The 26,412-nt window shown below is 46.9% G+C and overlaps 2 protein-coding genes across 5 annotated transcripts in view; both read left to right on the forward strand.

Moving 5' to 3' along the window:
* Positions 1–22,280, forward strand: part of LOC113879933 (serpin A3-5) — a 31,310-nt gene extending 9,030 nt beyond the window's left edge. Inside the window, exons 1-5 of one of the 3 annotated variants that reach the window (XM_027521795.1) lie at positions 12,621–12,709; positions 14,583–15,209; positions 17,041–17,311; positions 18,921–19,068; positions 20,131–22,280. In XM_027521795.1, coding sequence (XP_027377596.1) covers positions 14,585–15,209; positions 17,041–17,311; positions 18,921–19,068; positions 20,131–20,325 — 1,239 coding nt within the window. In that variant the 5' untranslated portion in view covers positions 12,621–12,709; positions 14,583–14,584 and the 3' untranslated portion in view covers positions 20,326–22,280. Of the gene's footprint in view, positions 1–12,620; positions 12,710–14,582; positions 15,210–17,040; positions 17,312–18,920; positions 19,069–20,130 lie in introns of those variants that run through there. The other 2 variants (XM_027521796.1, XM_027521797.1) reach the window with 2 other exon arrangements.
* LOC113879928 (serpin A3-8) overlaps positions 12,629–26,412 on the forward strand; it is a 30,974-nt gene continuing 17,190 nt past the window's right edge. Inside the window, exon 1 of one of the 2 annotated variants that reach the window (XM_027521784.1) lies at positions 12,629–12,709. The gene's annotated coding sequence lies outside the window, so the exon portion shown is untranslated. The remainder of the gene's footprint in view (positions 12,710–26,412) is intronic. The other variant, XM_027521786.1, reaches the window with a different exon arrangement.

Consider the following 26,412-nt stretch of genomic DNA (forward strand, 5'->3'; position numbering starts at 1 on the left):
CAGGGAAGGCTTCCTGGAGGAGGGGATTGCAGTGCTGCCAGCAGAGGAAAGGTAGAAGGTTGTGGGTGAACAGAGAGCAGAGTGTTGCCAGCAAGAGAACAAGCGAGGGAGGCATTTTCAAGAAAGGGAAAGAAATTGGGCACAACTGGAGCAGAAAGTGAGGGTCGGCAGGGAGCACAGGGCCATGATGGAACCGCTGGAGAACCGGGGACCTGGGACTCAGTGAGGGTTCTGGGAAAGTTCCATGGGGTCCTAGGCAGCTTTAAAGGGATTTAAACAGAGGGTTGATGTGAGGAGATTTGCATGGTTCCCAGGAGGCAGCGAAGGCATCTGCTCAGGGGAAGTTCAGGAGAGAACCAGGCAGGAGGGAAGCATCAGGATTGATCCTCCCAGGATGGACAGGTGAGCACAGATGGAAGGAGGTCCCCTAAGCTGAGTGCCAAGGGGTGCAAAGAGGAGGACACCCAAAGGCAAGGCACCAGGGAGAGGAACAGAGTGGGGAGGAGCGGGGAGCCAGGGAGGAAAGCCGTCACCCCAGGACCACAGGAGAGGCAGACAGCGGACAGGGAAGGGGACTTAGGGGTAAAGGGAGAATGAGTGGTTTCTGGGATGCAGTGACTAAAGCCACAGCGGGGCGGGGCAAGGACAAGATGAGCAGAATGAGGGAAGCCCCGCCCTGGCTGGAAAGCCAGAGAAGGAGAGCTAAGAGGGGGTGCAGTCAACTTTTCTAGAGTTCAGCCTTCAGCCTGGCAAGAGCTGGGCTGGAGTTGGCTTGTGCGTGATAAAGATGCTGCTAGTTCTTTGGGTCTGTTTGTGTGAACTTAGGAGAGACTCAGGGGGTGGGGTGACCAGCCACAAGGCTGCAGCCTGGCACAGTCCTTAGGGATAGATATCAGATGTGGCTTGACAGCACCCTAACCCGGGGCTGCACAGGAACAACCCAGGGGGCTGGTGCCCAGAATCCCTGGAGAGAGCCGAGTGCGTGGGATGGAGGAGGTAGGAGGGGATCCTGACCAGTGGAGGATGAGAGTTAAGGTCAAGACTTCCCCCGTGAGGGACAGGTGGGTTTCCTGATAGGATGCTCTGGTGTCTCCTTAGCTCCAAGGTCTCTGCTGATTTCCAGTGTTGGAGCCAATATCACTTGCTGAGTGATATTTGCCCTGCAGGTAGGTAGGGGGAAGCCTGAGATGGGACAGAGGGGACCATGATGTCATGTAGATCTGCCAGGCTCCGCAAGGGGTTCCCTGACGTCTGATTTCAGGAATTCCTGGTGCTCGCCCTTCCGAGTCATGGACTCTCTGTATCCCTCCTTAGCAGCCTCCTTGTGGAGTTTGAGATGCCAACTGCATGGCTGAGGATGGAGGTGGAGAGGCCTGAAAACATGGCCCAGAGAGACATGCAGTCATGGGTCTGAGACTCAGTGTGGGCGGACACAGCCTAGGGCAGAAAGAGTTGAGGGTGAGAGATGTGGGGTCACTGGAATGGGCACAAACAGTCTGTTGGGTGTCGGTGAGATGGAGAAAGGCCACTCTGCCCCGTGGCACAGGGGTGGGCCTCCTTGGCCCTCAGTTTTCTCATCGACAGTGGGATAAACGGTAGAGTGTGTGTGTGAGAGAGTGTGCGTGTGTACATGTATGAACATGTGTGAGAAGACAGGAGGTCACTGAAATGGTTCTTCCCGAGTCGGATGGATCCAGAGGCAATACGAACATCCCGAGAGTCTTTCTCTTGAGAATTACGTCCTCTCCTGCCTGAATGCTGATGCTCATGGCTGTTTGCCCCTTGGCCGGGGCCACCTGGCATTGCCTGGAGGAGACTGTGAGCTGCCCCAGCTCAGGGCTGCGACCCTCCTGTCCTGGGTCCAGGTGTGCAAGGAGCTGGTTACAGCCCAGGGTGCATCTGCATCCAGGTCTGGGTGCTCCTGAAGGGAGATGAGCAGCTTTTTTTTTTTTTTTTAATGCAGCAGAAAAGTTAGTATGTACTCAACAGAGAGAGTGTTTGCAACACTTTTACAGCTCGAAGGCCTTCTGCTTCCTGAGCTGGCCTGGTGGCAGGGGTGACACTCAGGTGGCCTCCAGACTGAGTGCAGAAGCAGGGTGAACATGGGTTAATGGGTGTGAGCCAGACTCCATCTGCTCCCAGTTTTGTTTACTTCAGTTCAGTTGAGTCGCTCAGTCGTGTCTGACACTTTGCAATCCCATGGACTGCAGCACGTCAGACTTCCCTGTCCACCACCAACTCCCGGACTTTGCTCAAACTCACGTCCGTTGAGTCAGTGATGCCATCCGAACATCTCACCCTCTCTTGTCCCCTTCTCCTCCGGCCTTCAATCTTTCCCAGCATCAGGGGCTTTTCCAAGGAGTCCGTTCTTTGCATCAGATGGCTGAAGTATTGCAGTTTCAGCTTCAGCATCAGTGCTTCCAGTGACTGTTCAGGACTGATTTCCTTTAGCATGGACTGGTTTGATGTCCTTGCAGTCCAAGGGACTCTTAAGAGTCTTGTTTCCTATGACTTATTTTTATTCTGCTCATCTACTGCCTGGACATAAACACACACAGTCTCAGTTTTCCTTGACTTGTCAGGATCTTCAATTCTTTCTCTTGATGTTCGCTTGATGTTGTAAAGGGAAGGAACACAAGGGTTATGATGATATGCACGGTATCCACGCCTTCCCTCCTTCCTTCACTCACTCATGAGCCCCCATTTCATGCTGAGGATGCATTAAGCACTGGGAATCAAACCACAGTGTTTCCCTCAAGGACTTTTGGTTTCATGGAAAAATTCAGGCATTGCACAAATAGAGAGGATGACATAAACTCACATACATATCAGCAGCTTCAGTCATTATTAACATGGGGCCAATACAATTATTCCCTGCCTCCTAACCCTTTCCCTCTTTGGGATTTGTTTTGTAGCAAATCTTACACATCTTGTTATTTTAATCATAAGAATTTTAAAAATACTTAAAACGGCATATCACGCTTAAAAATAAGCATAAGTCCTTATTTTTATCAAATTTCAAGTTATCACTCCCCTGATGGGTGCGTAAACTTAAAAATCAAATTCTTTTAAAATTAGGATCCAAGCAATGTCTACACAATGCCTACACGAGGCATTTAATTATTCTGTCCTTAGATCTCTCTCTACTGAAGTGAAATTTACATAACATAAAATTAACCATTTTAAAGTATAAAATTTAATGATGATTATCACATTCACAATGCTGTGAAACTATTATTTCTTTTTAGTGTCTAACCATTGTAATCACCCCCAGAGCAAACCCCATACCTTTTAAGCTCTCACTCCATTCTACCCTTTCCCCAGGGCATGGTAACTCCTAATGTGATTTTGGTGTCTCTGGATTTAACATCTGGATATTTTATATAAAGGGAATAATACGATATGTGACCTTTGGTGACCAGCTTCTTTCAGGTATCATAATGTTTTCAGGATGCATCCGCGTTGCGTGTGTATCGGTGTTCCGCTCCTTTCTGTGGCTGAGGCGTGTTCCGTTGTCTGCGTATACAGCACCGTGATTATGCATTTGTCACCTTGCTGATCGTTTTCTGTTTTAGGTTTCTGGGGTTTTATAAATAAGCTGCTCTACACATTCACGTGCACACTGTTCTGTGGACGCATGTTTTCATTTTCCCTGGGTGTGTACATAGGCAGGGAATTGCGGGCTCACGTGCTCACTCTGCATTTAGTGCTTTGAAGAACCACCAAACCGATTTCTAGAGCAACTGCACCATTTTCACCAGCAGTGTACGATGGGTTCATTTCTCCATATCCTTGACAGCACATGTTGTTTAGTATCTATTATTAATATATCCCTCTTAGGTTTGAGGTAGTGTCTATTGTAGTTTTGATTCGCGTTTCCATAAGGGTGAATGATGGGTTTCTCAGGTAGCGCTAGTGGTGAAGAACTCGCCTGCCAATGCAGGAGACCTAAAAGAAGTGAGTTTGATCCCTGGGCCGGGAAGATCCACTGGAAGAGGGCGTGGCTCCAGTATTCTTGCCTGGAGAATCCCAAGGACACAGCAGCCTGGTAGGCTATAGTCCAGCTATAATTTTGCTCACAAAAAGGGATTAGTGATATGACTGGGGTAGATCTTCTGACTTTCTATTTGTTTTGCCTTTGATCCATCTGTAGTTTGTGTTGTTTTGTGTTTCCTCTTGCTGTATTTTTGGGTTATTTGAGGAGTTTTCATGTTTTTGTTTCACTCAACTGTTGGATTAAAACCTATACTTCTTAGTTTGTGTATTTTTTCAGTGTATTGAGAATGTACAATAAATCTTTAACTCATCAACACATATCTGATAATACTATATCACGTCAAGTAAAGCATAAAACCTTATCTCAGTATTCTTGTTTTTCTCCCTTTTGTCCCATGTGCTCTTGTTCCTTTTCTATAATTTACACGTGTTAAATCCCATAATACACTACAGCTTTTATTTTCTATGCACAGTTAATTGCCCATCAAAGAATTCACAATCAGGAAAAAAAAAAAAACATGTTTATTATTTTTGGCACTCTTTATTCCTCTTTACAAATTTTTATTTGCCTATTTACTTTCTGTCCCAAGAACTTGCTTCAACACTTTTTGTAATGCAGGTCTACTGGTAATGGATTGTCTTAGATCTTGTTTGTCAAAAAAAAATCAGTACTTTGCCTTCATTAAAAAATATTTTTGCTGGTTATACAAATGTCATCTTATAAAACAACATGCATTTCTTGTTACTGTCTCTCACAATTTTGTCACTCAATTCTGTTGGGCTCAGTAAGGCTGTTTCCACTCTGGGTGTCTCCTGTGCTTACTCACGGACCATGGCTGACTGAAGCCATCGGACGCCTCCTTACTCACGTGCCTGGTGGTTGATGCTGCTGTGAGCAAAGATCTCAGCTGAGCTGTGGTCAGGACACGCACATGGCTTACTTCCATGTGGCTTGGCCTTCCTCACAGTGCTGGTCTAAACTCAGAAACCACAGGCATCACTTGCCCTCCACCATAACGGTTGACAGTCATAATGGCCCAGCCAGGAACTGCCAAGATGACACACTAAGGTGGAAAGTATTGTTTTGGTTCTCTGCAAAATATTTTCTCCCAAGTATTCCCCATATTATCATTTAGATTTATGTTTTGCTTTCTTTTTACTCCTTTTTCTTCTCCTTAGGTTTCCTACTGTGACTAAAATTGTCTTACTTTGTTTTTTGCCATATCATAGTCGATTTGTTTATTTAGTATGTCCTTCTTTGCTCTATGGGTTTTCCTTTCTCTATGGTCTAAATTGGGTGTTGGGTACAAATGTTCTTGGAAATTAGATAGAAGTCTTTCATCCAAAGTGTACTTTTTAAAAAATTAATTAATTAATTTTAATTGAAGGCTAATTACTTTACAATACTGTGGTGGTTTTGGCATAACTGACATGAATCAGCCATAGGTGTACAAGTGTCTCCTGTCCTGAACCGCCCTCCCTCCTCCCTCCCATCCCATCCCTCCGGGTTGTTCCATTGCACTGGCTCTGAGTGCCCTGTTTCATGCATCGAACTTGGACTGATGATCTATTTCACATATGGTAATATACATGTTTCAATGCTGTTCTCTCAAATCAACACCCCCTCGCCTTCTCCCACAGAGTCCAAAAGTCTGTTCTTTATATTTGTGTCTCTTTTGCTCTCTTGCATATAGGGTCATCGTTGTCATCTTTCTAAATTCCATATAAATGTGTTAATATACTGTATTGGTGTTTTTCTTTCTGGTTTACTTGCCTCTGTATAGTAGGCTCCAGTTTCATCTACCTCATTAGAACTGATTCAAATATATTCTTTTTAATCAGTTCAGTTCAGTTTAGTTGCTCAGTCATGTTCAACTCTTTGCAACCCCATGAATCGCAGCACACCAGGCCTCCCTGTCCATCGCCAACTCCCGGAGTTTAATCAAATTCACATCCATCGAATCGGTGATACCATGCAGCCATCTCATCCTCTGTCATCCCCTTCTCCTCTTGCCCTCAATCCCTCCCAGCATCAGAGTCTTTTCCAATGAGTCAACTCTTCGCATGAGGTGGCCTAAGTATTGGAGTTTCAGCTTAAGCATCAGTCCTTCCAAAGAACACCCAGAACTGATCTCCTTTAGGATGGACTGGTTGGACCCCCTTGCAGTCCAAGGGACTCTAAGAGTCTTCTCCAACAACCACAGTTCAAAAGCAACAATTCTTCGGCGCTCAGCTTTCTTCACAGTCCAACTCTCACATCCATACACGACCACAGGAAAAACCATAGCCTTGACTAGATGGACCTTTGTTGACAAAGTATTGTCTCTGCTTTTGAATATGCTATCTAGGTTGGTCATAACTTTCCTTTCAAGGAGGAAGCGTCTTTTAACTTCATGGCTGCAGTCACCATCTGCAGTGATTTTGGAGCCCAAAAAAATAAAGTCTGACACTGTTTCCACTGTTTCTCCATCTATTTCCCATGAAGTGATGGGACCGGATGCCATGATCTTCGTTTTCTGAATGTTGAGCTTTAAGCCAACTTTTTCCCTCTCCTCTTTCACTTTCATCAAGAGGCTTTTTAGTTCCTCTTCACTTTCTGCCATAAGGGTAGTGTCATCTGCATATCTGAGGTTATTGATATTTCTCCCAGCAATCTTGATTCCAGCTTGTGCTTCCTCCAGCCCAGAATTTCTCATGATGTACTCTGAATATAAGTTAAATAAGCAGGGTGAGAATATACAACCTTGACGTACTCCTTTTCCTATTTGGAACCAGTCTGTTGTTCCATTTCCAGTTCTAACTGTTGCTTCCTGACCTGCATACAGATTTCTCAAGAGGCAGGTCAGGTGGTCTGGTATTCCCCTCTCTTCCAGAATTTTCCTCAGTTTATTGTGATCCACATAGTCAAACGCTTTGGCATAGTCAATAAAGCAGAAATAGATATTTTTCTGAACTCGCTTGCTTTTTCGTTGATCTATCAGATGTTGGAAATTTGATCTCTGGTTCCTCTGCCTTTTCTAAAACCAGCTTGAACATCTGGAAGTTCACGCTTCATGTATTGCTGAAACATGGCTTGGAGAATTTTGAGAGTAGAGGTTAGACTCTCAAAAAAAGAATATTAAAAATACAAAACAAAATCAATCACAAAAGTTAAGAAATATATATATGGAATTTGCTTTAAAAATAGGGTCTTTTTTTGCAAGGTAATAGTACGTTATAAAAATGAAAATTAAAGGAGTAATAAAGAACTTATAAATTAAAAAAAATTTAAAAGTGATAGTAGTAAAAATATATCTAAGAATTTCTCTGGAGCTTTTGGGGCAGTGTAGAGTGAGTTCAGTTTCAGATAGTTCCTTGTTCCAGCTTGTATTTCTTCTCAAGGTCTATGCTGATGCTAAGTCACTTCAGTCATGTCCAACTCTGTGCAACCCCATAAACGGCAGCCCACCAGGCTCCCCCATCCCTGGGATTCTCCAGGCAAGAACACTGGAGTGGGTTGCCATTTCCTTCTTCAATGCACGAAAGTGAAGAGTAAACGTGAAGTCGCTCAGTTGTGTCCGACTCTTCATGACCCCATGGACTGCAGCCTACCAGGCTCCTCTGTCCATGGGATTGTCCAGGCAAGAGTACTGGAGTGGGTTGCCATTGCCCTCTCCATCTCAAGGTCTATAGGCCCCTTCCAATGCTTAGTCAATGTTAACTACAGAGTTTTAATCTGTTGCACCTGTCACTTCCAGAGCAGTTCCCTCTTCTTTGTTTTTTTTTGGTTTCCTCTCTTTCCAAGCCTCTTCAGTGCCTAATTTCCGCCCTGACACCAGGGGGCGAAGCTGGTCACTTCATTTAGGCTCACTTGTTCAGCTGTGTTGTGGGGAGGGAGGAACACTGCAAACATCACTGGCGTGTGTCAGGAGTGCTCGCAGTGTGTGGACCACACTGATTTTGCCCCAGCTCACAGCGGCATGTGCTTTCCGGGTCTACACTGCTCAGGCTCCAGGTTGCTCTGCAGGGGCACTGTCCAAAGCAGGCCTGCATTCCGTGCACTTTCCAGGTCTAAGCTGCTCAGGTTGAGTTTCTCGTGTACTCCACAAGGGCACAGATTCAGCTGGGCGTGTGATTTGTGCCCTTCCCAGATCCGAACAGCTCAGGTGACCAGGTGCTTGGTGAGTGCACTGTCCCAGGTGGGCCATGCATGTTAATCACCTCCCCGGTCCCAGCTGCTCTGTTTCCACCCCCTCACTCCCATCCCGGAGAGCACCGTCTCAGGTATGCTGTGTGTCTCCTCTAGGGAGCTGATGTCAGGCTGCGACCCTCCTGACGGATGTCAACCATCCAGGATCCCAGGAAGACATGGTTAGTAACTGAGGGCCTGCTCACATTTGGTGGAGGGTGCCGTCTCTGGGGCCGAGATTGCCCCTTGCCTTCCAACTCTGGCTGTGGCTTACCTGCCTCTCTGCCTCCGGTGGTGGAGGAGGGGCCTGTATGCAGGTGGCTAGCTTTCCATTGGTGTTCCCTCAATCCTTTGTTCCGTGAGAGGGCCAGGTTGCACATTAGGTTAGAGCCTTTTGCTGGAAAGTTCTCTCTCTCTCTTTTTTCTCTCTGGATATCCCACAGTTTGGGTTGCTCTCTCACCTAAGTTCCCTCAGATTGTCCTCAGGGGATTCAGGCCCAGTCCTTATCCTAAGCATGCAGCCCATGCCTCCCTGTCCAGCCCCCACTTGCTGGTGACAGAGGTGAGTATCTGGGCTACTTCTCTGCTGGCAGTTGTGGTTAGGTGCATATTCTGTGGTGTTTTTTTTTTCTTTTCCTCCCAGTTATGTTGCCCTCTGAGATTCCAAAACTCTCCACAGACCTGACGATGAGAGGGTTTCCTGCTGTGTGGAAACTTCTCCTTCATGATTCCCTCCCCAGGATGGGTCTCTATCATCCCTAACTCATTTGCCTCGCTGTCTTTTATTAATTCTTCTACCTCCTTTGGAAGAGAATGGGCTGCCTTTCTGGGTGCCTGGTGTCCTCTGCCAGCATTCAGAAGTTGTTTTGTGGAAGTCACTCAGCATTCAAATGATCTTTGGATGAATCTGTAGGGGAGAAAGTGGTCTCCCTGTCCTATTCCTCCGCCATCTTGGGACCGTGCTCCAAAGTACACTTTTTTTTCCCCTCACCAAGATAGAAAATTATCTTCCCCCTGCCTTACATCTAGGGTTTGTTTTCCAGCCTAATAAGATAAAACCATCAAAAATTGTTGTTGTTCAGTCTCTAAGTAATGTCCGACTCTTTGTGACCCCGTGGACTGCAGATTGCCAGGCTTCCCTGTCCTTCAACATCTCCCCAAGTTTGCTCAATCTCATGTCCATTGAGTCGGTGATGCCATCCAACCATCTTATCCTCTGCCTCTCACTTCTCTCCTCCTGTTCTCAATCTCTCCCAGCATCAGGGTCTTTTCCAATGAGTTAGCTCTTTACATCAGGTGGCCAAAGTCTTTGGAGCTTCAACTTCAGCATCATTCCTTCCAATGAATATTCACGCTTGATTTCCTTTACGATTGACTGTTTTGATCTCCTTGCAGTCCAAGAAAGTCTCAAGAGTCTTCTCTAGCACCACAATTCAAAAGTATCCATTCTTCAGCATTCAGCTTCCTTATGGTCCAACCTCATCTGCCTCTTGAGAAATTTATATGAAGGTCAGGAAGCAACACTTAGAACTGGACATGAAACAACAGACTGGTTCCAAATAGGAAAAGGAGTTCATCAAGGCTGTATATTGTCACCCTGTTTATTTAACTTATATGCAGAGTACATCATGAGAAACACTGGACTGGAAGAAACACAAGCTGGAATCAGGATTGCCAGGAGAAATATCAATAACCTCAGATATGCAGATGACACCACCCTTATGGCAGAAAGTGAAGAGGAACTCAAAAGCCTCTTGATGAAAGTGAAAGAGGAGAGTGAAAAAGTTGGCTCAAAGCTCAACGTTCAGAAAATGAAGATCATGGCATCCGGTCCCATCACTTCATGGGAAATAGATGGAGAAACAGTGGAAACAGTGTCAGACTTTATTTTTCTGGGCTCCAAAATCACTGCAGATGGTGACCGCAGCCATGAAATTAAAAGACGCTTCCTCCTTGGAAGGAAAGTTATGACCAACCTAGAGAGCATATTCAAAAGCAGAGACATTACTTTGCCAACAAAGGTTCATCTAGTCAAGGCTATGGTTTTTCCTGTGGTCGTGTATGGATGTGAGAGTTGGACTGTGAAGAAAGCTGAGCGCCGAAGAATTGTTGCTTTTGAACTGTGGTGTTGGAGAAGACTCTTGAGAGTCCATTGGACTGCAAGGAGATCCAACCAGTACATTCTGAAGGAGATCAGCCCTGGGATTTCTTTGGAAGGAATGATGCTAAAGCTGAAACTCCAGTACTTTGGCCACCTCATGCAAAGAGGTGACTCACTGGAAAAGACTCTGATGCTGGGAGGGATTGGGGGCAGGAGGAGAAGGGGATGACAGAGGATGAGATGGCTGGATGGCATCACTGACTCTATGGACGTGAGTCTCAGTGAACTCTGGGAGTTGGTGATGGACGGGGAGGCCTGGCGTGCTGTGATTCATGGGGTCACAAAGAGTTGGACACGACTGAGTGACTGATGTGATCTCACATCTTTATATGATTACTGGAAAAACCATAGTGTTGACTATACACACCTTTGTGAACAAAGTGATGTCTCTGTCTTTAATATGCTCTCTAGGTTTGTCATAGCTTTCCTTCCAAAGAACAAGTATCTTTTAATTTCATGGATGCAGTCACTGTTCACAGTGATTTGGAGCCCAAGAAAATAATATGCCTTTGTTTCCACTATTTCTCCTTTCATTTGCCATTGAAGTGATGAGACTGATGCTATGATCTTAATTTTTTGAATACTGAGTTTCAAGCCAACTTCCCCTCTTGACTCCCATTAAATGGAAGGTGGATGTGGCAATGAGCCCTCTGGGACCTGGCAAAAAACATGAAGAATACAAGCAGGCTGGGTCCCTGACAAATTGGAATCACCATTTCAACCCACCACTGCTTAAATCAGGACAAGAAAAAAATAAACTGTAGTCTTGTTTTAGCCACTATTTTCTTTGGGGTTCTCTGCAACTTCAAAATGTACAGTCAATTCTGGAAATCACTGGAGACTCAAAGGGCACAGATCATGAATTCAGGACAGATGAGGCCAAACTCTTCTTTACCGTCTGAGTGTCTTACTGTCAATGAACATCTATGAGATTCAGTAAGCATGCAGCACTATGAAAAAGAAACAAAATTCTGTCCTACCTGAGCTTACACCTAGAGTTATTTGATTAACTCTTCATAACATGCCTCCCCCACCTCTTTCCAGAAAGCAAAGTGTTCTTATCTGCATTTTAGAGATAAAGAGATCAAAGTCCACGAATCTTCAATAAATATTGTGGGATCACACAGCTGGTAAGCAGTGCTATCTGGATTGACCCTTACCTCATTTCAAAGCCATACCCTCACCTCTAAGCCATCACTGTGCTGCTTCCTTCATAGGCATGTCCAACACTTTGCAACCTCTTTGGACCTTAGCCTGCTGTGCTCCTTTATTCATGACATTTTTCAGACAAGAATGCTGGAGCCCGTTGCCATTTCCTGCTCCAGGGATCCTTCCTGACCCAGGGGTCGAACCTGGGTGTCCTGTATTACTGGCAGATTCTTTTCCTGCTGAGCCATCGGGGAAGCCCAACATCATTGTCAGTTGGTTGCAAACTATGCTTGGTAGAACCCCAGTGGTCCCCAGAAGTCTGGCAGGGATTGTCATGGCTGGAGGGATGTGACTATGATGGGTGAAGGGACAGGTTTTTCCCATGAGCACAGAAAATACCTGAAATTATCTCATTGAGACAGCTAAGGAGACCTCAAGGTCAAGAAAGGAGGACAATCCACTCTTAGGGTGAACCAATAATGAAGGACAGTAGGGTGATGTCCAAGTCACAGCAGGTCCCCCAAACAGATGGTGCTGGAGACCAGAGGCCCCACACACTGGTATTCCTGACACTCTTTGGGGACCTCAGACTCACAGTACTTCTGTGGGAGTGGGGGAGGAGTGCTTCAACTTACAAATCAAGCTGTAAAAAATAGTGTATTGCACACTCACACACACACTTCAAAGAAAAGTGACTAATAAACACAACACAATGTTAACTTGGATTTCCCTGGGCGCTAGCGTTCTGGGAAATACTCTACAAGCCCTTCTCTACATTTTCAGGGTTTCTCCATGATCCTTAAAGAGGATATCAGACCAGGAATAAAACACTAATAAAACAGAGTCAATAACTCTTTAAAAAGAACAATAATTTGGAGTAGTTTAAGTGATTCATTTGATGTTTTCTGAGTTGTCGCATCTTCCTCAGTGAGTATTTCAGAAGCAGAAGAGAACTCTAACATGGGAAAGGTTTTTATGTGTGTTTATTTACTGGCTATTTTTTTAAGGGGAAAAACATCTATTTCGTTAACTAGATTGTCTGAGTAGACATAATGAATCCTCTTACCAGAAATGTTCATCTGCCCATTTCCAGTCAGAGGCGTTGTTTCCTCCTACATTTCGCAAGCCAGAGAAGAGGTCTTTGCAGGATAAATAGACAAACGCAGTCATGAAACCCCTGCATCCAGGCAGACGGTGACTGCGGATCCATCCCCACCTCCCGCTCTCACAGGCAGGTAATCCATGATGCTCCCACACGGGGAGCCAAGGGACCCCTTTCCCAGGTGGCTCTGGCCTCGGTCAGGGGTCGGTAGAACCTGAGGCAGGAGGGAGGCGGGAGGACGTGTGTCTGATGCTGGGAGGGTTCTGAGTCCTCTGAAGATCAGTCCTCTCTCTGGGTCTCAGTGTTCATCCTGCAAAGGGAGGGATGTGCCACCAGGGCTTCTGGGGGCATTTCTGCTTTTGAGTCTTTGGGGTTGTGATTTGAGCCAGCTGTGCCCCATCCAGCTGTGCATCCAGCGTCAGGTCAGAGGTCCTCCGAGGGCCCTGAGGTGCGTCTCCTTGCCTGGCACAGGGCGCTGCTCTCAGATAGTTCTGGGGACGGAATTAGTGCACCAGGTCCCTCTGGGCAGAGAGGTCTCCAGGGGCGATTCCTGCTCTTCACTATCCCTCCAGGACCCCCGGCCAAGCTAACTGTCAGGTGCGTCTGTTCGGCATTGGAGAGACAGGCTTCTCAGAGGCAGAGGCAACCCTCCAACCAGAACAGATGAAAAAGCACAATTCCTCCAGGAATAAGTCTTGGGAGAAAATGGTTAACCTGTTTGGGAAAAAACCATTGTATCACTCCTGAGTAAACTAACAGTTTAGGCAATCGATCGCCTCTCTCCCCAGGCTTGTGTGAAGGCCTTTCCCTTGTCTCTGGACAAGAATCAGCTCAGCTTCCTGCCCTACAGCCGTCGTCCTCTCCCCTCCAATCTCCTCCCATCTCTGCCTCTTGTCTGTCTCGCCTTCCCCCTCCCACCCCAGCAGCCCTCTCTCTTCTGAGATGAAGGGCAGAGGCTGCAGGGAAACAGCCCTCTTTGCTGAGGCCACCAGTTTGACCTCAGTCTCTCCTGAGGCTTCTGGCAGTAGCTTGGTCCTCTGTCCCCAGGGATCACAGTCTGGCTTGTAGAGTCCTAGAGAGGGTGGCCAGTGGAGGGGGTGACACGTCTGGAACTCCTCTTAGGAGCCCAGCACCTTCTTCCTGTATGTCACCGGAGCCATTCCAAATGTTGGACAAAGGTGGGAACTGAGGATCAGAGAGGTTCAGTCACTGCTCGTCACCACACAGCACTCACAACTGGCCAAAACAAAATCCTCGACCAGATCCCTGAAGCTCTGAGCTCACCCTGCTTCTCCCCACTAGGAGGCCCTTCCCGGTTCTTGCTGGAAACAGCCTCCACATGTCCACGTGGCAGGGGCTGAGCAGAACGCTCTGCCCTCCTTGTTCTTTACACCAGCCCTCCTCAGGGCAGCCAGGCTCCAGCATGGCTCCCGCTGCCTCTGGCGGCCTCTCTCCTGAACCCTCACTGGGACCAGGCACCTCGACAGGAGAGCCTCCCTGAGGTCACACCCTTGTCCTCAGAGGTGGGGAGAGGTGCTGTGTCCTCTGATCAGTGCAGAGCTCCTTCTTGGGGTGACAGAGAGGGGGCACAGTGGGAAAGGAGCCCTGCTTCCTAGGCCCCTCTGACAGTGTCAGCTCCCAGGAAGAGGGAGATGGGTTCTTGCTGGACAGCACCTCACACCCATCACCAGCTTCCCCACCCTGGAGCCAGGCACCCCAGGCTTCTTACTCTCACTCCTCCACTGCTTGCTGTGTGACCTTGGAAAAGCCCCTTCCTCTCTCTGTGCCCAGTCTCTCCACTGGAGAAATTGCTAACGATCACAGCACTTGATCAAATGGTGAGAGGGAGCCCAGAGCCTCCTCGTGTGTGCTGGGAGCCCAGGAAGGTTCCTACCTGTGGGAGGTCACAGAGCAGCAGGGCTGAGAGAACAGAGACTACGGGGGACAGTGGCGGGGGTTGGGACATCATCTGACATGTGGAGACTGAAAGGAGCTTTGCTTTTCAGACATGAGGGCAGAGAGAACTTCCTTCCTCCTGGCCCTGGGGCTCCTGATGGCTGGGATCCGCAGTGTCCACTGCCTCCCAGAGAATGTGGTGGTGAAGGACCAGCGCAGAAGGGTGGATAGCCACACGTTAGCCTCCAGCAACACCGACTTCGCCTTCAGCCTCTACAAGCAGTTGGCTTTGAAGAACCCCAATAAGAATGTCATGTTCTCCCCGCTGAGTGTCTCCATGGCCTTGGCCTTCCTGTCTCTGGGGGCCCGTGGCCCCACCCTGACAGAGATCCTGGAAGGCCTCAAGTTCAACCTCACGGAGATCCAGGAGACACAGATCCACCAGGGCTTCCAGCACCTCCTGCAGGCGCTCAATCGACCCAGCAACCAGCTGCAGCTGAGCGTGGGCAACGCCATGTTTGTGCAGGAGGAGCTGAAGCTGCTGGACAAGTTCATAGAAGATGCCCGTGTGCTGTACTCCTCCGAGGCCTTCCCGACCAACTTCGGGGATCCTGAAGCTGCCAAGAGTCTAATAAATGACTATGTGAAGAAAAAAACCCAGGGGAAAATTGAGGAGCTGTTCAAGGACCTTTCCCCAAGAACGGTGTTGGTCCTGGTGAACTACATCTACTTTAAAGGTGGGTGCCTGTTTGTCTCAGAAGGAAACACACGCTTAGTTTTGTGTCTTCAGAGCGATTTCTATTTCAGCTCAGCCAGTTCTGTTGCTGGGCAGTACAGAGGAGGATGTCATCAATGAGGACAGCTTGGGCACTAAGACCCTGTCCCTGTCATAGTCCTTGTCTATTTGGGGGTTTTCTAAATCACAGCTGTCATTGCAACACACAAGGGCTGGGGAGCTGTTAATCCTTTCTGAGCCACAGTGAAGCGAAAGTCACTCAGCTGTGTCTGACTCTGTGACCCCGTGGGCTGTAGCCTGTCAGGCTCCTCTGTCCATGGAATTCTCTAGGTCAGAATACTGGAGTGGGTCGCCATTCCCTTCTCCAGGGGATCTTCCCAACCCAGGGATGGAACCCAGGTCTCACGCATTGCAGGCAGATTCCTTACCACCTGAGCTGTAGGGAGCCTTTTTATTCTCAAACTTGCCTGACTACCTGGAGAAAGGAGCTTTCCTCTAAGGTCACTCTGGAGTGGCCAGGAACCCCAGCTTCTTTCAACACATACAAGGAAGGCCACTGCTCTGTACACTGTGGGCTGTGTGTGACCTGGACTCCGTCTAAGGGCACTTGGTCTCAGCGGGTGGAGGTGGGGCTGTTGGCTGGCTTCATGCTGTGACAGCCTCTGAGCAGCCTGGCCAACTGCTATGGCCAGCAGCCGTTATAGCTATGAGCGTAGCATTGGCAAGGCCAACCCCAGAGGGAAGCCTCAAGGAAGGACAATACCCAGGACAGACCCTTTTCCAGATTCTAGCTGGTCCAGGGCCCAGTCCCATTGGTAGAAACCCAACATTGCAAACCTCATCCTGGAAACTCATAAGGGGCAGAGTGAAGGCAGGAAGATTTCACACATGGAGCCAGGGGTGCCAAAGGGGACACGGAATAAAGACACAAAGAATGATCATTGAGCAAGGGGGTGGTCGGGTGCCTAAGGGACACCCGCTGGGGGGACATATTCGCCCTGAACTGGAAACTGCTGGCAGAGCCCTGGGTAGCCCTCCTGGATCTGTATTTTCCTCTGTAAATGAAGACATATATTCTCAGTTCTCTGGAAAATTGTTAATTATCCAGGCCAGATCTACTATGTTTCTTCCTTGACTTTTCTGTGTTCTAATCTTCTACCACCCTGACCTGTCCCAGGACTTTCTCCTCCCCAGGGGTACCCCACCAGCCCAGCTCTCCCTCTCCTCCTGTCTGTAACCATGGGGACACAGGCAGGGGTGGAGACAAAGCAGGAAGGAGCGGTGGGTATATCCTCCATGAAGCCCCAGGGCTCCAATCTCCCCAAGAAGCCTACCCTCTGACACTAAGGTCTCCATCTTCCTTAGGGGATACCCAAGCCCCCTCCTCTGCCCTCCGGGTCCCCGTATGGCTCCTGCTCTAGCCGGGCTCACAGGCCATGGGAACGGGTGTCCTCCCTACAAAGCCAACGACTAACGCCTGGTCACTAACATGTCCCCTTGAAGGACCAGGCAGTTCCATATCTCCCCAGGCCCAGCTTCATCCCCATCTCTCCCTTGCCCTCCACATTCCTGTTGACTTCACATGTAGCACAACTAACCAGCTTTGTTTCATATCCCGCTTCCCAATGCTGACCTGCGGGGTTCACCTCTGTCCCCAAGGGCTTACCCACCTGCCCAGGTGTACATGCACACGAACAGGCCCATCATAGAGGTACACGATATGGGGGGCTTCTGGCATGGGAAGGGTCTTCCCCACTCAAGGACCAGGGCCGAGGAGGGAGAGACTGCGGCTCTTGCACTCACAGACTCTTCACCTGTCACCCCGCCTCCAGCCCAGTGGAAGACCCGCTTTGACCCCAAACACACTGAGCAGGCAGAGTTCCACGTGAGCAAGAACAAGACGGTGGAGGTGCCCATGATGACCCTTGACCTGGAAACCCCTTACTTCCGGGACAAGGAGCTGGGCTGCATGCTGGTGGAGCTCACGTACAGTAGCAACGACAGCGCCCTCTTCATCCTCCCTGACGAGGGCAAAATGCAGGACCTGGAAGCCAAGCTGACCCCGGAGACGCTGACGAGGTGGCGAAACTCCCTGCAGCCCAGGTGACTGTCCCCAGGACCCAGAGCTGTGGCTTCAGCTGCGTTCTCGGTCCTTCCCCCTCTTCCTGGACTCCTGACCCCCAGCAACAGGGCCTCAGGAATTTGAAGGGCAGGGGCAGGACGGGAGAGCCCACCATGATGACCTTGCCCTTTGCTGCCTGCCTGGCTCGGTGCTTAAATCCTTCTGTAAGTTGATGACATCTGAAAGGGCAGGAGCTGAAGGTTCGCCTCACACTAAGAAGGGCTGAGTCGTGAGGACTCAACATGATGCCCAGCACTCACGTTCTTCTCCCCACGACTCCTCCTTTTGAAGGTAGAAGAGTTGCAGAAACCAATATGCAAGAAACCAAGCACCACATTCAGAGAGTTGGAGAACTCAGGTTTATTATGCCGGTTGGCCCAGAGGAGTTAACACTCTAAGCTCTGAGCCCTGAACAAAGGGGTTACAGAGTTTTTATAGACAGACTGTAGCAGACTATAGTGGACAACACTAGCTGTTAATACACTGGTTTAATCTAAGCAATTTCACGCGCATGGGAAGAGAAGTCAAAATGGGGTGGAGGATGCCTGCCCTTTGCATGGACAGGCACGATTAAGCAGGTTTGCAGGGGCTGGGCAACTGCCAAAAGCTGAACAAGGGAGAGTGAGATAAGCTCCAGTTCCTAGTATTCAAAGTCCCCACTTTCTGAGACTCCGTGACCTGTGTGATCCAGGCTTTGGAAGAAGCAAGCTGAGTTACAGAGGCAGAACGGGCAGGAGGCTATGTAAAATTTTAATTTTTCCTCTTCAGAAGGATCGAATAGAATCAGGTGAGGGCCCGGGTGTGATGGGCTCTGAGGACCACACTGGCACTGTCTTTCCATTGTAGTCACTGATTTCTTCACTCACCCAGTCAGCACTGGTTGAATAGGTTAACTGAGGACATACTCTGCCTCAGGGACTAACTTAGACCCTGTGGTAGGTCAGCAAATAAAACGCTAAATTCTCTGTCCTCATGGCACTCTATAATTGTGGAAGACAGACTGGAAATAAATATAAATTCTTTGCTAGGTTGAGAGGGGACAAATGGGGAGGTGGGGAGAGTAACGCACAGTAAAAGGGAGAAGAAAACTGTATCCAGAGGTAGTTTGTGATCATAAATAGGGTGGCCCTTAGGTGACGTTGCAGTGAGAGACTGAGCCTTCTGGATGTGTTGGGAAAAAGCATTTCTGGCCAAGGGAATAACAGGGCAAAACCTCTGAGGCAGGAGCGAGCCTGGTGTGGTTGAGGATTATTGAGGCCAGAGCAAGACAGCAGAGGGAGAGAGAGGGGAAGCTGGGCAAGGTCAGGGTCCCCCCCCGAGGGTGGACTCAGGTCACTTGGGGCCTTGCAGACTCCTTAAGCTCCCCCTGCCCTGGTGCCTGCCTGGCATGTTAGACTCCTGCAGATTGGAATGGATAAACAACAAAATAAAGGGATTTAGCCTGAGGGGTCTAGAAACTGAGAACAGGAGTCCTTATTCCAGGGAGAAGGGGGTTGGTTAAGAAGAATCCTTGGAAGACCATGCTGTGAGGTGGGAAAAGGCAGACATCTTTTCAAGCAGGTGTTCAAATTTATTTTCCTTGTTTCCTAGACGAATACATGAACTCTACCTGCCAAAATTTTCCATCAAAAGCAACTATGAACTGAATGACACCCTCTCCCAGATGGGCATTAAGAAAATATTCACCGACGCTGACCTGTCAGGAATCACAGGGACCGCGGACCTGGTAGTCTCCCAGGTGAGTCTTTAAAGTGTGGACAGTTCATCCTCCTATCAGAGCGCAAAATGTGGAGGCCAGACAGATGACAGGTCACATTGAATTTGTAAAATATTGCTTTTCCTGCAACTCAGTCTCCCTCCCTGGGACTCCCCAAGCCCAGGAGAGCTGGGTTACAATCACGATGACATCAGGTCCCACCTTCCCTGAATTATAAAGTGACACAGAAGCCTGTCATTGGGAAGGACCCCGAGTGGAAACAGCAGTGGACCCCATATCAGGCTCCATCTTTCACTGCCTGTAGAGGGGAACGATCACATTTCTGCATCCCCCAACTTTTCATCTTTAAAAGGAGCATATAGTTGTTGGTTCCTGTTTGGTGCCTAGCGGAGCAGGTAAGAGGTCATAGGTACTAACAAAGTCTCTAAAGCAACCGTGGTGAAAATGCACTAAGAGTAGGCGAGAAAACACCCAGTGTCCTGGTGCTGTGATCCTAGAGGCAGAGAAGCCAGAGTGAATGGTGGGGTGGGGGTGGCTGGGCAGCCCTGCAGGCTCCCCTGCACCCCACCTGCCATAGGACCTGGTAAAGGAGGCACAGATGCTATGGGGCTTCGTGGTCCAGGGCTGGGAAGCCAGTCCTAGGCAAGGGAGCTGAGGGCTCAGGGACACGTCAGCTGGGGCAGGAGAGGAGTAGCAAGCAGTGCTCACCCATCAGTTGCTTCGACATGGAGGGACTGTGGACAGTTGCCTGCAAGAAGAATGCCTTGACCTGGCCCCTCCCCATATAATAGGGGGAATTCGGAGGCAGCACAGTCTCTGGGTTAGGAGAGTGAGTCCCTGTTCTTTGCCTCTCTGGTGTTGCACACATCACTCACAGACTTGGCTTTCAGTTTGCACATCTGTGTATCACAACTATGCAAACCAGTTGACAGTTTGTTGGGAGGACAAATAAGTAGAACATACAGACTCCAGAGTGACAGGCCAGCGGCAGGTGGGTGAATGTCAGCCCCCTTAGAGGGGCTAGGTGACTGCTCACCTCCGCCTGCCCCGTCTCCAGTGGGTACTGCTCTGGTGTCCCCACAGGTGGTCCACGGTACTGCGCTGGACGTGGACGAGGAGGGCACGGAAGGAGCTGCTGCCACGGGAATCGGCATAGAAAAACTGTCCTTTCAGAAAACCACTGTGCGTTTCGACAGGCCCTTCCTGATTGCCATAGCTCTCAAAGACACCCAGAGCATCATCTTTTTGGGGAAAGTCACAAACCCCAGTCAAGCCTAGAGCTCTGCTCTGAGTTGTGGGTCCCCTCCCTAAGGAGCAGGGTGCGCAGGTCCTGGGTGCAGCCTGGCCCCTGGGCACTGAGGATCCACCCTGCCTGTCCCCACCTGCTCACCTCTGGGAAGGTGACAGTGATGATGCTGGGGGCTCTACATGCACAGGGAGTCTGCATCCTCTGGGTCACCTCCTGCTGTGAGGCTATACCCATCATGGGAACTTGCCTTATAACCTTTCAAATGTCATGATGGCTACTTCATAATGGCTAGAGTGATTTTAAATGATAAATCTATTTAACAATATAAATTAATAGAACTTTTCACTTTAATGCAGCATGAACAGAAAAGTTAATATGTGCTCAGCAGATAGAGTGTTTGCAAAACATTCACTATGGAGCATCCACTTCATCCTGAGGATGCATTACGGATTGGGTAACAAAGCACAGTCTCTCCCTCAAGGACTGTTTTGTTTTCATGGAAAAATTCAGACATTACATAAACAGAGAGGATGATATAATGTCACGTACATATCAGCAGCTTCAGTCATTATCAACATGGGGCCAATATAATTATTCCCTACGTCCTAACCCCTTTCCTCTTTTGGGTTTGTTTTGTAGCAAATCTTACACATCCTGTTATTTTAACTCTAAGAATTTTTAAAAATACTTAAAATGGCATATCACACTTAAAATAAACATAATTCTTTAATATTATCCAATATCAATTATTACTCCCCTGCTACTGCTGCTGCTAAGTCACTTCAGTCGTGTCCGACTCTGTGTGACCCCATAGACGGCAGCCACCAGGCTCCCCCATCCCTGGGATTCTCCAGGCAAGAACACTGGAGTGGGTTGCCATTTCCTTCTCCAGTGCATGAAAGTGAAAAGTGAAAGTAAAGTCACTCAGTCGTGTCCAACTCTTAGGCTCCTCCATCCATGGGAATTTCCAGGCAAAGTACTGGAGTGGGGTGCCATTGCCTTCTCCGATTATTCCCCTACGTGGTGCCTAAACTTAAAAAATTTTTTTCTGAATTAGGATGCATTGTAGACACAATGTCTGTGCATGGCATTTAATTACTTTATCTCTAAGTCTCTCTCTCCATATTGAAGTGAAATTTATATAACAAAATTAGCCACTTTAACATGTAAAATTCAGTGGTGATTAGCACATTTACAATGCTGTACAACTATCACTTCTTTTTAGTTTTGACAGTTTTATTCACCCCCAAAGGAAACCCCATATCCACTAAGCTCTCACTGCCCATTACAACCTTTCCCCAGGACCTGGTAACTACTAATAGACATTTCTGTATCTCTGGATTTAATATCTCAATATTTTATATAAAGGGAATGATACAATATGTGACCTTTGGTGACTGGCTTCTTTCCCTCAGCATGATACTTTCAAGGTTCATCCACCCTGCCTGTGTTTCAGTATTTCATTCCTTTTTCATTTGGTGGCTCAGATGGTAAATAACCTGCCTGCAGTGTGGGAGACCTGGGTTTGATCCCTGGGTTGAGATGGTCTCCTGGAGGAGGAGGGCATGGCAGCCCACTGCAGTATTCTTGCCTGGAGAAGCCCATGGACAGAGGGAGACTGGTGGGTTACGGTCCACGGGGTTGCAAAGAGTCAGACACAGTGAAGCAACTTAACAGCATGCATGCAAGGTCATTCGACATTTACCTCTTTGAAGAACCGGCAAACCTATTTCCAGAGCAACTGCACCATTTGACTTCTTCATCAGCAATGTACAAGGGGCCCAATTTCTCCATATTCTTGAAACATGTGCTGTTGATTTTCTATTATTATTATTATTAATACAGCCTTCTTGATTTGAGTTAATGTCTTGCTGCGGCTTTGATTTCCCTGAGATGGTGAGCATGTGCTTAGTGCTTAGCAGTCCCTTGTGTATGTTTTCTGAAAAAATGTCTATTAAAGTCCTTTTTCCACTTTTTCACTGGATTTTTTGTCTTTTATTATTGAGCTGTAAATATTCCTTAAATATTCTAGATACAATTTCCTCATCAGATGTATGATTTGCAAATATTTTTTCTCATTTTGTCGGTTTTCTTTTCACCCTCTTGATAGTTGACTTGTGATGCACAAAATAGTTTAAATTTGATGAAGTCCAATTTACCTATTTTTGCTGTTACTGCTCATGCTTTTGGTGTCAGATCTAAGAATCTGTTGCAAATCCAAGATCATAAAAATTCACTTCTATGATGTACTCTAAGAGTGTTATCTGTTTAGCATTTATACTTGGGTCTTTGATCCATTTTGACTTGTTTTATATATGGTGTGAACCATCACCCTGACCCACTCTATTTTCAAAGAAATATATTACAATGTATTTTAATTGAGACTTTAGTATCTGTGCCCATTATAATATTTAAAGCTTCTTGAAAGCTGGTATCCTGATATTTGTACACCGTTGAATTCTCAGCAGGACTACAGGCATCACACATAGTGGACTTAATGAACGTTTGGTAAATAAATGAGTGAATGAGTGAGTGAGTAAGTCACTAATTTTAGTCACAGAAAGGTATTATTGATATGACTGGCACAGATCTTCTAACTTCCTATTTGTTTTATATTTGATCCATCTGTATTTTGTTTTTTTCTTTTTCTCTTGCTGTATTTTTGGATAATTTGAGGAGTTTTCATGTTTTTGTTTTGGTCAACTGTTGGATTAAAACCTATACTTTTTAGTTTGTGCATTTTTTCAGGGTATTGGGAATGTACAATAAATCTTTAACTCATCAATATGTATCTCCTGATAATACTCTATCACTTCAAGTAAACTATAAACCTTATTTCAATATTCTTGCTTTTTCCTCCCTTTGTCCCATGTACAATTGTTCTCCTTTCTATAATTTACACATGTTAAATCCCATAATACATTGCAAAACTTTTATTTGCTACACATAGTTAATTGCCCATCAAAGAGTTTCACAATAAGAGAGAAAAAAAAAACACTTTTCATTATTTTTGGTACTCTTATTCCTCTGTACGAATTTTTATTTGCCTATTTACTTTCTGTCCCAAGAACTTACTTTAACACTTTTTGTAATGCAGGCCTACTGGTAATGGATTGTCTAAGATTTTGTTTGTCAAAAAAAAAAAAAAATCAATACTTTGCCTTCATTAAAAAATATTTTTGCTGGTTATACAAATGTCATCTTATAAAACAACATGCATTTCTTGTTACTGTCTCTCACAATTTTGTCACTCAATTCTGTTGGGCTCAGTAAGGCTGTTTCCACTCTGGGTGTCTCCTGTGCTTACTCGCGGACCATGGCTGACTGAAGCCATCGGACGCCTCCTTACTCACATGCCTGGTGGTTGATGCTGCTGTGAGCAAAGATCTCAGCTGAGCTGTGGTCAGGACACGCACATGGCTTACTTCCATGTGGCTTGGCCTTCTTCACAGTGCTGGTCTAAACTCAGAAACCACAGGCATCACTTGCCCTCCACCTTAAGGGTTGACAGCCATAACGGCCCAGCCAGGAGCTGCCAAGATCACATACTTGGGTGAGAAATATTGCTTTGGTTCTCTGCAAAATATTTCCTCCCAAGTATTCCCTATATTATCATTTAGATTTATGATGTTTTGCTTTCTTTTTACTCCTTTTTCTTCTCATTATGCTTCCTACTGTGACTAAAATTGTATTAATTTCTTTTTTTACCATGTGTGTGTATATATATATATATATATATATATATATATATATATATATAGTCTAATTTATTCTTTAGTATGTCCTTCCTTTTCTCTATGGTCTAAACTGGGTGTTGGGTACAAAGTTAGTTTTCCAGCCTAATAAGATGAGACCATCAAAAATTGTTTTTGTTCAGTCTTTAAGTCATGTCCAACTCATTGTGACCCCATGGGCTGCAGCTTGCCAGGCTCCTGTGTCCTGCAGTATTTTCTTGAATTTGCTCAAATTCATGTGCCTTGAGTTGGTGATGCCATCCCACTATCTCATCCTCTGCTGCTCACTTCTCCTCCTGCCCTCAATCTTTCCCAGCATCAGGGTCTTTTCCAGTGAGTTGGCTCTTTGCATCAGGTGGCCAAAGTATTTGGAACTTCAGCATCAGTCCTTCCAATGAACATTCAGGGTTGATTTCCTTTAGCATTGACTGTTTTGATCTCCTATCTGTCCAAGGAACTCTCAAGAGTCTTCTCTAGCACCACAATTCAAAAGCATCAATTCTTCACGGTTCAGCCTTCTTTATGGTTCAGCTCTCACATGTGTTCATGACTACTGGAAATACCAAGCTTTGACCATACAGAGTTTTGTGAACAAAGTGATGTCTCTGCTTTTTAATATGCTTTCTAGTTTTGTCATAGCTTTCCTTCCAAGGAGCAAGCATCTTTTAATTTCATGGGTGCACTCATTGCTCAGTTGGAAAAGAATCTGCCTGCAATGCAGGAGACCCGGGTTTGATTCCTGGGTTGGGAAGATCCCCTTGTCAACTACAGATTGGCACTTACCAAGAGCATTGCCAAGGACTGAACAACAAAGACGTTTGCCATCTGCCCCTATGGAGATTGAACCCCATGCTGCTATAGCTGTTGACCCTCAGCAACCCCTGAGGGAGTTCAGGGTGCAGTGAGGCGCTCTGTGCTCCAGGGACTCTGGTGGGACAGGTCTTTAGACAGTTGGAGGTTTTTAGGAAGAGATTTTATGATCTCAATCCTTGCATCTCCTCATATCTAGAGAAGCACTAACTCCCTTCAAGTTGACATCAGACCCTCATGACTAACAAAAACCTTTTGTAAATTGAGTGCTTTATGGTACTGAACTCCCCCTTCACCAAAACCTTATATATTGACTTTTCAGAGCTGTCTGAGATGCTGCCTCCAGGGCTGCAGGCCTCATTTTGCCCCACAGCTCTCAAGTTGTACATCTTTTTTTAGTCAACACCCTGGAGAAGGAAATAGCAATCCACTCCAGTATTCTTCACTGGAAAACCCCATGGGCAGAAGAGCCTGGCAGGCTACAATCTTCGGAGTCTCAAGAGTCAGACACAACTTAGCAAATAAACCAGCACCAGTCACTGTCCGCAGTGATTTGGAGCCCAAAAACATAATATCTGTCACTGCTTCCACTGTATCTCCTTCTGTTTGCCATGAAGTGATGAGACTGGATGCTATTTTTTTGAATATAGCATCGTGACCAAATGACCTTAGTTTTTTGAATGCTGAGTTTCAAGCCAGCTTCCCCTCTTGACTCCCATTAAATGGAAGGTGGATGGAGCAATGAGCCCTCTGGGCCCTGGCAATAAAAACATGAAGAATACAAGCAGCTTGTGTTAGCCACTCAGTCATGCCCGACTCTTTGCGACCCCATGGACTGCAGCCCACCAGGCTCCTCTGTCCATGAGATTTTCCAGGCAAAGATACTGGAGTGGGTTGCCATTTCCTTCTCCAGGGGATCTTCCCAACTCAGGGATTGAACCCGGGTCTTCTGCACCACAGGCAGATTCTTTACCGACTGAGCTACAAAGGAAGCCCATAGGAAGTCAATAGCCGCTGCTGCTGCTGCTGCTGCTAAGTCGCTTCAGTCGTGTCCAACTCTGTGTGACCCCATAGACGGCAGCCCACCAGGCTCCCCCGTCCCTGGGATTCTCCAGGCAAGAACACTGGAGTGGGTTGTCATTTCCTTCTCCAATGCATGAAAGTGAAAAGTGAAAATGAAGTTGCTCAGCTAGTCCCTGACAAATTGGAATCAACATGTCAACCCACTGCTTAAAATATTAGGACTTACAAGGGAAAAATAAGCTATAGTCTTATTTTAGCTACTATTTTCTTTGGGATTCTCTGTAACTTCAAAATATATCATCAATTCTGGAAATTACTGGAGACTAAAAGGACATGGAAGGAAAAGAACTGAAAGGACTGAAAGGAAAAGTCATGACCAACCCAGACAGCATGTTAAAAAGCAGAGACGTTACTTTGCCAACAAAGGTCCGTCTAGTCAAGGCTATGGTTTTTCCAGTAGTCATGTACGGATGTGAGAGTTGGACTATAAAGAAAGCTGCCAAAGAATTGATGCTTTTGAACTGTGGTGTTGGAGAAGACTCTTGAGAG

Source organism: Bos indicus x Bos taurus, chromosome 21 (assembly GCF_003369695.1).
Source record: "Bos indicus x Bos taurus breed Angus x Brahman F1 hybrid chromosome 21, Bos_hybrid_MaternalHap_v2.0, whole genome shotgun sequence".
Taxonomy (NCBI): Eukaryota; Metazoa; Chordata; class Mammalia; order Artiodactyla; family Bovidae; genus Bos; species Bos indicus x Bos taurus.